This window comes from Sycon ciliatum, chromosome 10 (genome assembly GCF_964019385.1).
Source record: "Sycon ciliatum chromosome 10, ocSycCili1.1, whole genome shotgun sequence".
Taxonomy (NCBI): Eukaryota; Metazoa; Porifera; class Calcarea; order Leucosolenida; family Sycettidae; genus Sycon; species Sycon ciliatum.
The window spans coordinates 23632505-23646568 of NC_088652.1; the positions used below are offsets into that span (position 1 = coordinate 23632505).

Sequence of the window (14064 nt, forward strand, 5' to 3'; positions counted from 1 at the left end):
CGTGCCTGTGCAGAAAGGATGCAGTTCCAGGGAGCAGTAAAAACACCAGTGGAGTAATCTTTATCACACCTGGTTAGCTTGCATGCCGTCCTACCGTGTAACGGTAGGACCCAAGAAATCGCTCTGCAAAAGTACATTTGGTTGAGAAAATTCTTGAAACCATTGTTGAGGATAAGACAAGTAACACAGTGGAGGGGTGTGAGAGCTAGGTCTCAGGTCGTTGAATGCCTCATTAACGTGTCAGTTTTGTGCCCTGTTATCGCACTTTCCGGCTGCTTATTATCTTGTTACAGTCGTGGATAGTTGCTCCATAACTCGTTTCCATGGGATTTCTTCTATTTTCATTATAAGACAAGTCATTCGCCATTGTGAAGAAAAACATGATCAGTAAAGATTTGGTGAGGAGCATGGTTAAATGATGCAGTTGCAAGAAGTCAATTAACTTGTTCTTTTTTTTATAAAATGAGTATGGTTGAAGCGGTGGTCAAAAAATTGGAAAAATTTGAAGCGGTGGTAGTAATTGTAATTAAATAAATACAATCAGTAGAACTGAAAACAATTAAAAAATTTGTTTGCAATTCTGTATCAGTGTTGAGGTCTCCATCAGCCCACACTCGTAGGTACATGTATTATCAAGTACAAAAGTTCCAGCGTGCACCACCGAATACATCAAGAACCCTGCTAAGAAACGCACGCACGCACACACACACACACACACACACACGCACGCGCGCACATACACACACACACACTAACAGGAGAAAGAAAGGTAGCAAATCAAACACACACACACGCGCACGCACAATACGCCCGACACAATCTACATGTAACTACCTCTATATCCTATACTGGCTATAGGCTATGCCAGGAGGGCGAGTGTGCCAGTCAAAAAGCCGCCACCTGCTAGCTTGTGTCGCTGTCAGCACATTACGTCATGGCACTAACACGAGTGATGTCATATGCTACTACATGATGACATCACGCATCGTTTAGGGGCTAATGTCCAGCAGCAGCAGCGGAGATAGAGACCATACTATTACCAGCAGCACAACTAGGCTACTTGATACCATAGCGGCTAGGTCCAGACAGAAGACGATAAAGTATGATGTAATGTGATTACATCATCACCAACACCAGGAGCAGAACACGTGACGAAGGCTGCTTGCAGATAGAATACTTGATATGCTAGGTCCAGACGGAAGACGATAAAGTATGATGTAATACGATGACATCATCACCAAACACCAGGAGCAGAATACGTGACGAAGGCTGCTTGGCAATGCTTGCAGATAGAATACTTGATATGCTAGGTCCAGACGGATGGTGGCGTTCCCATGACGGATGCGGAAAACTGGGCTTCCAGCCGAGTCTCACGCGAACCGTGATTTTTTTTAGGTCCAGACGGAAGACGATAAAGTATGATGTAATGTGATGACATCATCACCAACACCAGGAGCGGAACACGTGACGAAGGCTGCTTGCGGATAGAATACTTGATATGCTAGGTCCAGACGGAAGACGATAAAGTATGACGTAATACGATGACATCATCACCCCACCACGAGCAGAACACATGACGAAGAAATCCAGCCTGCTCACAGTGGAGGTGATTTTGCGGAGGGATGTGAGATGGGCAGCGGATGGCAGTAACCGTCGGCTCACAGCGATGCTGGCATCATAGTGTTACACGCCAACAGCAGCAGCGCTGTAAACGTAGGTCAGCATGTAGTCAAGCCGCTGCGAGACAAACATACAAACACTGTCACCTGCAGGAAGGTAGAGCAACACGGTGCACAACCAGGAAAGCTGTCCACTGACAACGCCTCAGAGCCTCTACGCTGTGGCAATCAACGAAGAGTGACGTCAGCGCCTCTTGACTCAGCTGGGAACACGCCACGCTAGGAGTGGACAAGGAGCCACTGCACTGGGACAGGGAGCCAAGGCACGAGGACACAGAGGACCTGCACTAGGACAGGGAGGCATTGCACTAGGACAGGGAGGCAATGCACTAGGAGAGGGAGGCCTGCAGTAGCAGAACACGTACAGCATACCAGCATGGATGCACGCAGTCACGCAGACTAGCAGTGGCAGCGGTGACAGCGACAACGATGACGGCAAGGGCACAGCGGTGACGGATCAGAGTGACGTTGACAAACACAACGCTAGGGGCCACTGGGCCATGCCCGGGTACAAGAAACACACGGCTGCTCGTGCGCATAGGCGACGGAACAACGGTGAATTGTGAGCACACTCAGACTCCCAGCCAGAGAGAAGCACATCAGACGGCGCCACGCACTGTTAGCTGACGATAGACATGCACAGGTTGTGGTCACGAACGTCACCCCACCCGCCATTCGGCTTCTTCGGTGTGATCGTGCGCTGTCGAGTGCTCCCGGACCACTCCAGCCGCGTGGGAAACAGCTCGGTGGAGCGTGTCTTGAAGATGTTGAGCACCTTTGCAGACTCCTCGTCTGGCTTGCACTGCCCTTTCTTCTGATGTATGCCACTGGAGTGGAGAAGCACACGGACAGGCACAAACACACACACATGATAGAGGGTACATGGTTTTTAAATCTGGCTTTGGAAAATTTATTTTTTCATTGCTATCAGGTTCGACCTCCTTTTTCTGTGCTGCGCTGTCGAGTCCACAACGGATGAAACAGTTCTATCAGCTAAGTACAGAGATACGAGAATCAAACAGTGTCTGCTGACAAAACATGGAGAGTATCGAGACATTTCAGTCCACATCCTATTGTAACTCAGCAAGTCGCATACTCGAGAAGTCTATACATGTCTGCACGTCTGTTAGGAGTTGGACAGGCAGACGGAGAAAGAGAGCGAGCGAGCGAAAGAGAGAGAGAGAGAGAGAGTGAGAGAGAGAGTGAGAGAGAGAGCGAGAGAGCGAAAGAGAGAGAGAGAGAGAGAGAGAGAGAGAGAGAGAGAGAGAGAGAGAGAGAGAGAGAGAGAGAGCGAAAGAGAGAGACAGAGATAGATAGTAGGCACCAGTGCATTATGCCGGCAGAAAAATTGGCAGAATTCGGTACTTTTTCTGGTAAGTTTCGTGCATGTTTGGTGTGTGGATAAAGAAACGGAGCAGAATTCGAGGAATTGCCCGCCATAAGGTTTGTATGGTTCTGCCAATTTCACTGCTTTTCGAGCAGAATCTGCCGGTGCCTAATAGATAGATAGATAGATAGATAGATAGAGAGAGAGAGAGAGAGAGGAAACAAACCCGACCACCACATAAAGCCCAACCAATCAATACTGCAGCACTTGGCACGAATCAATCACATGTCTGTTGCCTTACCAGGTTCCAATATGGTATACACGTGGCATGACCATTGCTAAAGTTTTCCATTTGTACTGTTTGCAAAGCCAGGGTGTCATCTGAAAAGTCCAGTCCCAGTTGTAATCATCGTAGTCACAGAATGTCTAAACAACACAGCACACAATGATAATGTGATTGGTAGGTATAGGACTTCATTGCCATCGGTTCGAACAATCACTCTGCGCGCGCGCGCGCGCGCGCACACACACACACGCACACCATGTATACGCCCATCGCAAGAGAAGCACGCAAATCAAGTGCACTGGATGTGCACGGACAGATTTTCTCTTATAGCAACGATAGCGGACAAGATCTGAATGAGACAGATCAAGACTAGCGCCAGATAACTGACCAATCCACACAACCGGAGAAAGCCATGTGAACACACACACACGCACGCATGCACACACACAGCTACCTTGCTGCAGTTCCGAAGAGTCTCCCAGGCTGGCTTACGCAGGGCGAATCCCATGTTGTTGAAGACGGAAAACCAATCCTCCTCGGTAAACTGCAGCCGTTGTTTATACACAAATACCACGACAAGCCCACATGTACCAACAAAAGCATGCACAGATCAGACATATACAAGTAGACACAAAGGACCCGTTACATAACATCGGTGAACTACAGATTGTAACGCGCACGCACGAACACACACACACACACACACAGCCACCCACCAACCCATCCATCCACACCCACACCTACACACACCAGAGTGTACACACGGAAAGGATATCTGACTGAAGAGTTGTACCTACGTAACTAGTACAGCTTCCTCACACAGTAGAGATTAGAGAGGAGAGAGAGAGAGAGTGGAAAAAGAAAAAAAAGTTTGATTCGACATGACCACTTCTTCATGGGCACCATGTGACACAACTGTATTTGAACAAGTATACGTATAGAAATGTGTAAGTGTGTGCACTCAAACAAGCAGCAGAAACAACAACGCCATCACCACCACCCTGGAACAGCCTCTTGTACAGGCAAGCAAAAATGCAATACAGTCAACTTCGCTAATAACGACTGCGGATATAACGACAATTCGCGAATAACGACAGAATTTCCATGCCCAGAGCAAAGTCCCATCCAACTGTAATACATAGAATGAGACTTCGGGTATAAGGACACTTTTCTGACGCCCCGCCGAGTGTCGTTATAAGCGAAGTTGACTGTACATCAAAATTCACCACCACCACCCTCACCATTACCAACCACCACCACCATCACCCGCACCACTAGCACCACCATCACCACCACCACTCACTGCCTATGGACAAGCTACACAGCACCTACACCATTTCCCGGGAAGAGACCGGTTGGCTTCTGACGACCAATATTGATCACGTCCACATACGGTCTTTCCCTGCACGTATACAAACGTGAGCAAGACACGAGAACGACAGTACGCAGGTTGGAAACTCTCCGGTAGAGCGAAGAGTGCTCTCCGGCAAAGTGAAGTGCACTACGAAGTATGTTTGTTGTCGTCAAGGAAACAAGGACTGTAGCAGCCGGGCACACACTGATGAAGTGCGCACAGTTGGCAAGCCACCTCTCCTTTGAAACAGTCTGGATGTGCAGCACACAGGACAGAGTATTGTGGGGACAGGGAGTGCAAGTAACTAGTTGAGATGCAGCACTGTCACTACACCACACTAAGGGTATCTGACAACATAGCATGCCATAATCAAGAGTACATAAGAGAACATTTCCTTCTAAACTTGTAAAGAGGTTGTGCGGTTACATTATCAGTTGAGGTGCTTTGGCACCTACCCCTTTTGTCTATTTGTCCTAGTCTTCTGTCCCACTTTACTGTTATCCCAGATCATCAGTAGGATCGAGTGCTATAAAAAAATAATAATAATAATCATAGTTCATACAACTTCCAGGGCATCAAGGGCCGTGCGAGTTGAGGGCGCCAGATATGCACTTTGGGTAGGATTTCACCAAGCACAAGTCAAGTGTACTTACTTGCGAACTAAGGTATCAAGCAGACCAATAACCACAACAAAGTCGGGCGAGACAAGATGATCTTCCTCCAGCATGAGTACCCATCCGGTGTGATCGTGTAGCGCACGGATCTTGTCAAAGACAAACGAAGCTTTCCACCACCAGTGCAGCTTGATGGCACTGAAGGCAGCCTCGCGATAGTGGCCGTACATGTCCGGGTGTTGGGCGTTTAAACAGCCGCTGTTCACAGCCCTTCAAACACACATGGAACATGTGCATGCACGTGCACACACCGCACACTCACGCATACACACATGCATACACATGCACACACGCGTACACACATGCATACACATGCACACATATGCATACACACATGCATGCACACACACACACACAAACACACATCCACAAACAGACATGCACACACACACACACACACACACACACACACACACACACACACACACACACACACACATACTTGCTCACTGCCGGAACCTGGTGACGTGGGTCTCCACCGGGAGAGGGAAGAGAGATTCAAAAGAAATCATGGAAAGATGATCGAACCCGCAAAACAGCCAGCACCCCCCCCCCCCCCCCCCCCCCCTGCGGGAAAAGTGGCGTCCCCTACTCATTTGCCGATCTTTGTGTTTTTTCAGGCTATAATGCATTCAACGAAAAATGAAGTCGATAGTCACAAACAGTGGGTTCGTAAAGGCACACCTGTCTGGGGAGAGCACCGCACGTTGAATTTGGCATGGCAAGACATTTTCGGAAAATGGAAAAAAAGGGTTACGGGCAACTGTCCCCCCCCCCCCCCCCCACCCACACACACACCGTATTTTTACCTGGCTAGAACCCTGCAATCAATCGATATCTATGGATGGGGTCACAAAGGGTTTAAGGACACACTGTCTTCAAGAATGACATTAGCTGTTAGTGTTACTCACTGGTCACGAGTTATGCGTGCTGGACAGTCCTTTGGGTCGGTTCCCGGAAACGAGGACGGGTGAAGCTGAATGGTGTGCGGGGACAGCACGAGCATTGCCTGATGATCACACGGACAGACAGACGGACAGAGAGACGGATGGACCAACGAACATACAGACGGACGGACAGACGGATGGACCGACGAACATACAGACAAATGGACAGACGGACAGACAGACGGACAGACACAGAGTACATCGGCACAGAACGGGTAAGACAGTTACCTATGCACACCCTACACTTGCTGGGGTAACCAGCAACACCATAGACAGCACGTTGCTTTGATAGAAGCAGACGCTAGATGCTCTGGCACCTTGAAGTGAAATCGGAGTTACTTTACCAACCACGCACAGTGTTTGTTCCAGAGCCGGGTCAGCGACCTGGTTGGGGGGGGGGGGGAGGTACTTGGACCCGTTTGGAATAAACACCGGGTCACTTGTGACCCGGATCCGGTTGGGAATACATACGCTATATACACATCAGGGAGTGAAAATCCTATTTTACGGCTCCCTGATGCACATGCAGTAGCCGCACTTGAACGTACCCGGCTCTGACCCGGTTGCAAGAGTTGTGCCAGGTACACGTGTACCCAGTTGGTTTGAAATCCTAGAGCAGACAATGCGTGCACACACATGCCCCCCCCCCCCACAAACACACACAGCACTGCAGCCTGGCAGCAGTGTACTCACCTGGCAGAACAGCACTCCCTGGACTATACTGACGAGCTCGCTGCTGACGTAATCGGCAGAAATGACGAGAAGAATGGATTCCACATTGCGTGCTTTGCCCAGGTTTTCCAACGTATGACGGAGAAAGCGGTACCGATCATGAACCTATAGCGTGGCGAGGCAAAGAAACAAGAAAACAAGAATCACAAAGACAACAGAGACAATAGCAGTGGGGGTCATTGCGGTGAGTAAAAAAATATAAAAAACATTACAAAAAGTGCCAGTGTGTCGTGTAATGTTATCGCATGAGCTGATTGTCAAGTAACTGGTGGTGCTCGTGGACAGTACAGCGTAACTTGTAGTTCCTTGGTCCTTTTCTTTGCTATAAAATATAAAATTTAAAAAAGGTTTGATTGAGGCTTGAAACTGAGAGCAAGTCAGACTGCGTTTCCCGCATCCGCAGGAACGCCACCACTCTCTATGGATTAAGTTGCAGATGCAGCTCCTAAAGCGGTGGGAGGTGAGTAGATGAGTCAAAGACCGGAAATCCCATTCGCTGCATCCATGCTACCCTCGCGCCAGGCCACGAGTTCCCAACTAGCTGCGGTGGCAACGATCACAAACTACGCAGACACAAACGTGCGTACGGAGCAAAACACAGACCAGTAGCTGGTATACGTACGGGGAATAGTGCTGTTTACATGCACGGCAAAATACCGTTCATTCGCTCGCCGCGTTGTGTCGCTTCCCAGCGGATTCGCACGGGGAGAGAATTCGAGCCAGGCCGTCGAGTGCAGTACGATGTCACAGCAGTACGAACGGTGAGACCTGCATGGTGCTGGATTGCCGGCGATATGCACAGTCTCATTCACAGGCACACACACACGCTTGCACTGACAGGTCTTGTGTACAGCAGTGCGTGCAAATGCTCCACGCTGGGGTTTTTTTCTTTGAAAATTTCCGCAGCTCCGCCGGGCTTCGTTCCGTACAATCGTTTTGCACAAGGGAAGCTGTGAACAAATCACAAAGTTGAACTGAAATGCAAGAGTCGGCAACCCATCATTACTGGTATGTTGAATGACTTGCTTTCATGATGGGGGGGGGGGGGGGGGGGTGCGTCTGAGTACTGTATTGCCTTGCATTCTAGTTCACAATAGAGCTTTTTCAAGGACGGATCAACGGTCACTTTTCGTGATCATGTGCGAGAAATTTTTGAATCGCTGGTGAACAGGCGAAGCACTAGGATGGTGCTCAACTTCATGTCCGACCCTTGTGTTGAGTCAGAGATGTTGCCAGGAAACTCTTCCATGGCTTGGGCGAGAAAGAACAAGCTTCAAAATCGCTCCAAGCACTGGTGGAGACGAACCTGTCACATCTTTTTAAGTATATTTTTCAATGCGCGATCTGTTCACCACAATCTCGGGGTGAGCACCGCTGACGGGCACGGCGCCGTGCCCATGAAAAAGCTCTATTTCCACTTTCTCGTATCTTGCCTCACAAGGCCTGGTTAAAAAAAACTGCTGCCTGTGCTCTGGATTTTACTGGCAAGAGTTTTCCATTCAATGAGTATTCAAGCATGTATGTATGAGTGGAGCTTGAACGAAAACTTGTTTTTATCCAACATGACGTGTTCTTATGTTTTCTTACGTGAACGTACCTGTATCACTACCACAAGTTGGGCCTTGCGATCTTCCGGCGATATTGGGAATCGCTGCTCGTTGTAGATTGTCTGAGCCTCATTGTTGTTCCTCACATACTCTTCCAACTTGCTCACACTATAGGTCTCCAAGAGAGTGGCATCCTGGCTAGGAGGGGATGTCTGGGATTGGGCTAAAACACCACGGGTACTTCCGACCACTTCCTTAGAGGTAGCTAGTGCTCGAGAAGTGCCAGCTACTGCTCTCTCCGTCTGCTGCGCCACGCCAGGAGAATTTACTAGACTGTTACTGATTGCGATAGTTCCATGGGTGAAAGTGTCACTTCGACTCGTACTCGCATTTCCAGGGCTTCGACCGGCCATGGCGCTATCAGGACTGTGTTTACCATTGTCAGCCCGTGCTTCGTAAACAACTTCACTTGGTGAGTATTCGTTTGGCTCGTCCCACGGTCTGGTCGAGCTTATCCGCCTGGAAGCAATACTCACGAACCCGACATAGAGTCCAAATAGAATTGTGACGTATAGCAGAAGTCGATTTCTCCGGGTGTGCCTCAGCGCCATGAGGGAGAGAGATCACAGCATCGAAGCCCATGCGATTCCACTCGCATCTTCTCTACAGTCTAGTGGCCACCATATCTCTTCTGCCTCACGAGCTCGGAGACTGACAATAGCTCGTCCGAACAATTGACAAACACTATTCCAAAAAATTAATTGAAAAGTGTTTATGCTACGCACAGACGCCGCGCGCGCCGAGCTCGGCCGAGGCGACTCCGCGGGGATCCGCGACTCGCGAGCTAGCTGGATCGATGAGGTGCGTAGTGCTGCGTGCGCGATCTAGGTACATGCGTGCTGTGACGTCATGACCGTGAGTGTCAGGAGGAGTAGTAAAACACCGGTATTTTACTACTCCCTGGTGGGCAGTGAAAAACTAATCGAAATGGGTCAAACTAATTTGAGTTTCAAGTTTCAGCACTCGTAATTCTGCAATCCAGCTGGGATTTGCGGAACTCAGTTTAGAAAGTTTCGGACTACCGAATCCTGATATCATAATGTATGGGCTGAAGCAGGGAGTCACGGGTAAAAAACAATGTGCCATGAAGACTAGAAAGAAACATGCTCCGTAGTCCGACACACCATTCTGATAGGGTAGTACATGTACACTGTACACTGTACCCAACAGTAGTACTCAAACCTGATACTGATAGGTGAGGAAACCACTACTACAGTCAGACATCGTTTATCCGGATCCCTCACCGGCATCCGGAAGAAAATTGTTGGTCACCGATTTACAGCACATGCCATGCACACATACAGTGTGTGTGTGTTCGATTATCTGATTCCCTCGCCTATCCGAATATTTTTGTGGAAAACGGATGTGGCGAGGTCTGACTGTACAAAAATTGTAGTACTCGGTCGATAGCCCGGCTCCGTACATGCAGTCCAAGACAGTGGTGCACCCTGTCTGCTTGCTCATGAAAATAACACTAGCTACCGGGCCAACAGATAGTTATCAATGGGCTGAGCCACTACGGCAGTGCTACTTGGGGAGCCACCCGCTACACAAATTACGCCATGCCCAGCCGGGACCGGCGGAAGGAGGTTTGATTGGTCCGGCCCGCATACCCAAGCTTTTAATACAAATGTACTTCTGACAGGGGCGTAGCAGCCGGTCCGGCTTTGGCCTGACCACTTTTTTTTAACACAATGCAAAAAGTGCCCAGAATACAGGATTTGCACCCTAATTTCAAAAAATTTCCCGGGGAAACCCCCGGAGCCCCCTCCGGCCGGACCACCTCCAAAGGCTGTGCTACACGCCTGCTTCGATGTGTACAGTATGATAGGGCGGTTACACATGACCAAAAGGGCCAGCAGCAAACACACGTCGGTGGGCAAAACCGGGTTGGTCCGGCCATCATGCACTATCCAGACCGGCCAACCGGACCGGTTCAGACTGCCGGGCCTGGTGCCTCGGAGTGACGCCCAGCAGTCCTGCGGCCCAGATGCACGCTGCTAGGAATGGTTACTGAGTCCGGGGCCGAATGGCCACAAGCCATCCATGCAATGTGACCGGGAGGACTGACGGTCACGAGGCTGTGCAGTGACCTCAGTCCCGGCACACTGCAAAACAACTGAAACGAAATCCGTGACGGTGACACTGGCTCCAACGATGAGCTGCCACCGTTTCACTTGATATCACAATACACTGGCTGCTTCCGCACAGCAATACGATCACATCAGTTGCGGGTTGTATATTGGTACATCCACCGCCATGGATGTTGAAGCTTTCCAACGAGTAAACTCTGCGAGTATAGTACTTCGAACTAACTATAATAATCACCAAATACTTTATAATGATATAGATCAGGCTAGTCCAATAAGTATGATCATTGTGTCTTGAGTCAGAGAATGAGTCAATCATAGGATCAAGTGCGAACGCAATCGACTGATGGTGGCCCGGGGTGCTGTAATGCAGTTCATAGCTCATGCCATCGGGACCTGCTCCATCACTCAAGGTCACCGACAGTGACCATCGTCACAGTATGCACGAACATCACACTCAGCTAACTTCCGAGTCGACACCCAGCTACCATACCATTATGATGTCATTCTGATGCAATGATTTCATGATGATACCATGATGATGCCATGATGATCTCATGATGATCTCATCTCAAGCAGGACGTATCTAACCGGCCAGTGTATCATGCCAGGGCGTTGTTCTGTGCGACAGCGGCTGAGAAAACAGTCACAACGTGTATACCAGAGTGAGGAGTAAGAAAATGGAGTGTGCTATGTAAAGCTCTCTTCAACATGGAATACCAGAGAGAGAATAAGCGGAAAGATGACGAGTGAAAGGAAAGATCCATTAAAAGAGAGAGAGAGTGGCCCGTAGAATTTGTCGGACGAGTATGAAAGCGAAAACTCGTCCGAAGAGAATGACGCACAGTGGACTGGTTTGCCTGACCTCTAGCCGCAATACTCAGACCTCCTCTGACAGCCCGGTCTAACGGTACATGTAGTGGGCATCGGCGCTGCAGGACGGCACAGTGCGGTTAGAAGTAAAAACCGTCTCAGTTCAGACAGGCAGTGCTGGTAAGTCACGGCATGAATCAAACATCACTCTGCTATCTAATGATGATGGCGTCGTAGCTTCACTGCATCGCTCCGTAGTCTGCTCCATGTATTGCAATTGGATCCATGTTTTGCCCGTAAAAGTGGCTTTTCATGATGACATCAACGACGACGACGATGACGATGATGATGACCGTGCCACGCAGAGGCCGTATGCCCAAGATGAGTGCTGCTCCACTGGTTCTAGGGACTTTCAAACCACCTGTCCTCGGCGGGTACCTGCTGCTGATCCGAGCCGACGCCCGGGCAAATCTCCGTGAACTCGGAGCAGCCGACCGTACCCTTACCAGAGGTAGCGTTGGGCGAGGTCTCGGCAAACACGTCGTCGGAGATGGCGGAGCCGAAGCTGGCGATGCGTCCGTTCACCACCTTGTAGTCCATGTCCTTGAGCTGTGCTATGACCGGGTGTGGTGCGCCGCCGCCAGTCTTGTGAAGATCCTGTGTATGGACGGCGGGCAAACACACAAACACGCACGCACGCATACACACACTGCATGAGTATGAAGAGGCCGTCGCTGGGTTGTGTGTTTAGGTGGTAGGGGTGGCGAACTCATATACAGCGAACTCCTAAGCAGTTCCTGCCGCGATGCAGAAAGGCATTACGGCATCACACGGCGGTCATAGTTCATACACAAAACAATGGGTTGAGCCGTTTGCATGGTAGAAACTGGGCACTTCTGCAGGGTGTTGAGACAGAATCTGCTGTACATACTGTACCTGGACTCTTTACCACCAGGTTCAGGGCCTTAAGACCCGGTCCGGCTGGTTAGACTTTAGAAATTTTTGCTCCCTCCCCCCAGTTAGTGCCAAACGGGTGTTCTTGGTCCATGATAGTCATTCCCGGTCAAGTATCGCATTTGGCCGGACCATCAGAAATCCCGGTACTGCTCCCCTGGATTTCGTTCACCGCAATCACACCATCATATCGTAAGTCTACACATTTTCGGCCCATTCAAATTTCGGCCTCCCGGGGCTAAAACACATTTCGGCTGCATCACATTTTCGGCCTGCATTGCAGCTGACTGTATGCACTGTATGCACTGTCACACTCAACCTTGCAAATAATAATAATAAAAACAAAATTCCGGCTGCACCAAATTTTCGGTCAAATGTGACCAGGCCGAACAATAGCCGAAAATAAATACGCGCCGAATATTTGTTGACTCATAGTACTTACACCTTTGTTGTTTCTTTTGCCGCTGTGTCGATTGTTTCTGCTCATCACCACATCACCACTGCCACTGTTTCCACTGTTACCCAGCGGCTCGTCGCCAGGCAAGTAGCCAAAGTCGCTCTCGTTTCCGTCATCCTCCTCCTCCTCGTCGTCGTCATCTTCATCGTCGTCGTCCCCCGGCTCCTTTCGGTGTAGGTAGAGAGGGAGAGAGCGCTTCTTTGTCAGGGCAGCGTGTTTCCTGGAGAGTAGACACAAACATGCACGAAAGTTAAAACACACATGGAGGTTTAGAGGCATACGCGCACACGTATACGTGCATACACATGTGCACGCACGAACACACACATTGCACAAAAACACACCAGGGTTCGGATATTCAGGGTTCGGGTAATCGGGGATTCGGACAACCGGGATCTGAATACTGTAAATATACAAAATTTCGGCGCTGCAAAATTTCGGCACTTCACGATTTTTGACATTTCGGCGGCGATTTATTTTCGGCGTGGGGTAGAGGGCATGGTATAGTGCGACAGATGCTGTGAAAAATTTCATCGGCGTTTTAATTTAGGCGTTTTGGGTCGGTGCCGAATATAGCCGAAATTAAATAGCTGCCGAAAATTTGTATATTTACAGTATGCATGGTGGGTGGGACATGGTCACATCAGCATCCCCCCCCCCGCCTTTCTCATGGCATGTGTGAAAAGGGACTAAAGCTAAGGGGTCGTCGCAAAAGTTTTTTGTCGTCCCTGAAACGAACATGATTCATTGGGGGGGGGGGGGGGGGGGGAGGGAGGGGGTGCGAGCCAAAATCGCAAGTCGACCGACACTGTACATACGACATGTACATACATGCGATTTTCGTCGTCCAGCATAACAAGCTGTGTGCGTTTCAGAGGGAGGGGAGGGGTCCGAGTACGAAATGAACGATGTTCGTTTCAGGGACGACAGAAAACTTTCGCGATGACCCCTAACAGGACCTTGACCCTTAACAGGACCTTGACCCCTAACAGGACCTTGACCCCTAACAGGACCTTGACCCCTAACAGGACCTTGACCCCTAACAGGACCTTGACCCCTAACAGGACCTTGACCCCTAACAGGACCTTGACCCCTAACAGGACCGTGAACAAAGTACACTATCACTAGCTAGGTATTCAGCATT

General features: G+C 49.6%; 2 protein-coding genes across 5 annotated transcripts in view; both read right to left on the reverse strand.

The window, feature by feature from the left end:
• Nucleotides 1-314: 314 nt before the first annotated feature.
• Nucleotides 315-9298, reverse strand: LOC135825873 (alpha-1,6-mannosyl-glycoprotein 2-beta-N-acetylglucosaminyltransferase-like). The gene is made up of 8 exons (XM_065338507.1): nucleotides 8597-9298; nucleotides 6961-7104; nucleotides 6232-6329; nucleotides 5300-5530; nucleotides 4625-4694; nucleotides 3747-3836; nucleotides 3308-3432; nucleotides 315-2506 (listed from the first exon to the last, which is right to left on the reverse strand). The coding sequence occupies exons 1-8, from the start codon at nucleotides 9155-9157 to the stop codon at nucleotides 2299-2301; spliced, it is 1527 nt and encodes a 508-aa protein (XP_065194579.1). The 5' UTR covers nucleotides 9158-9298; the 3' UTR covers nucleotides 315-2298.
• Nucleotides 9299-10736: 1438 nt separating this feature from the next.
• Nucleotides 10737-14064, reverse strand: part of LOC135825874 (band 4.1-like protein 4A) — a 35313-nt gene continuing 31985 nt past the window's right edge. For all 4 annotated transcript variants that reach the window (XM_065338511.1, XM_065338508.1, XM_065338510.1 and 1 more), the window contains exons 21-22: nucleotides 12906-13140; nucleotides 10737-12166 (exon numbers count right to left, since the gene is read on the reverse strand). In XM_065338511.1, coding sequence (XP_065194583.1) covers nucleotides 11912-12166; nucleotides 12906-13140 — 490 coding nt within the window. In that variant the 3' untranslated portion in view covers nucleotides 10737-11911. The remainder of the gene's footprint in view (nucleotides 12167-12905; nucleotides 13141-14064) is intronic.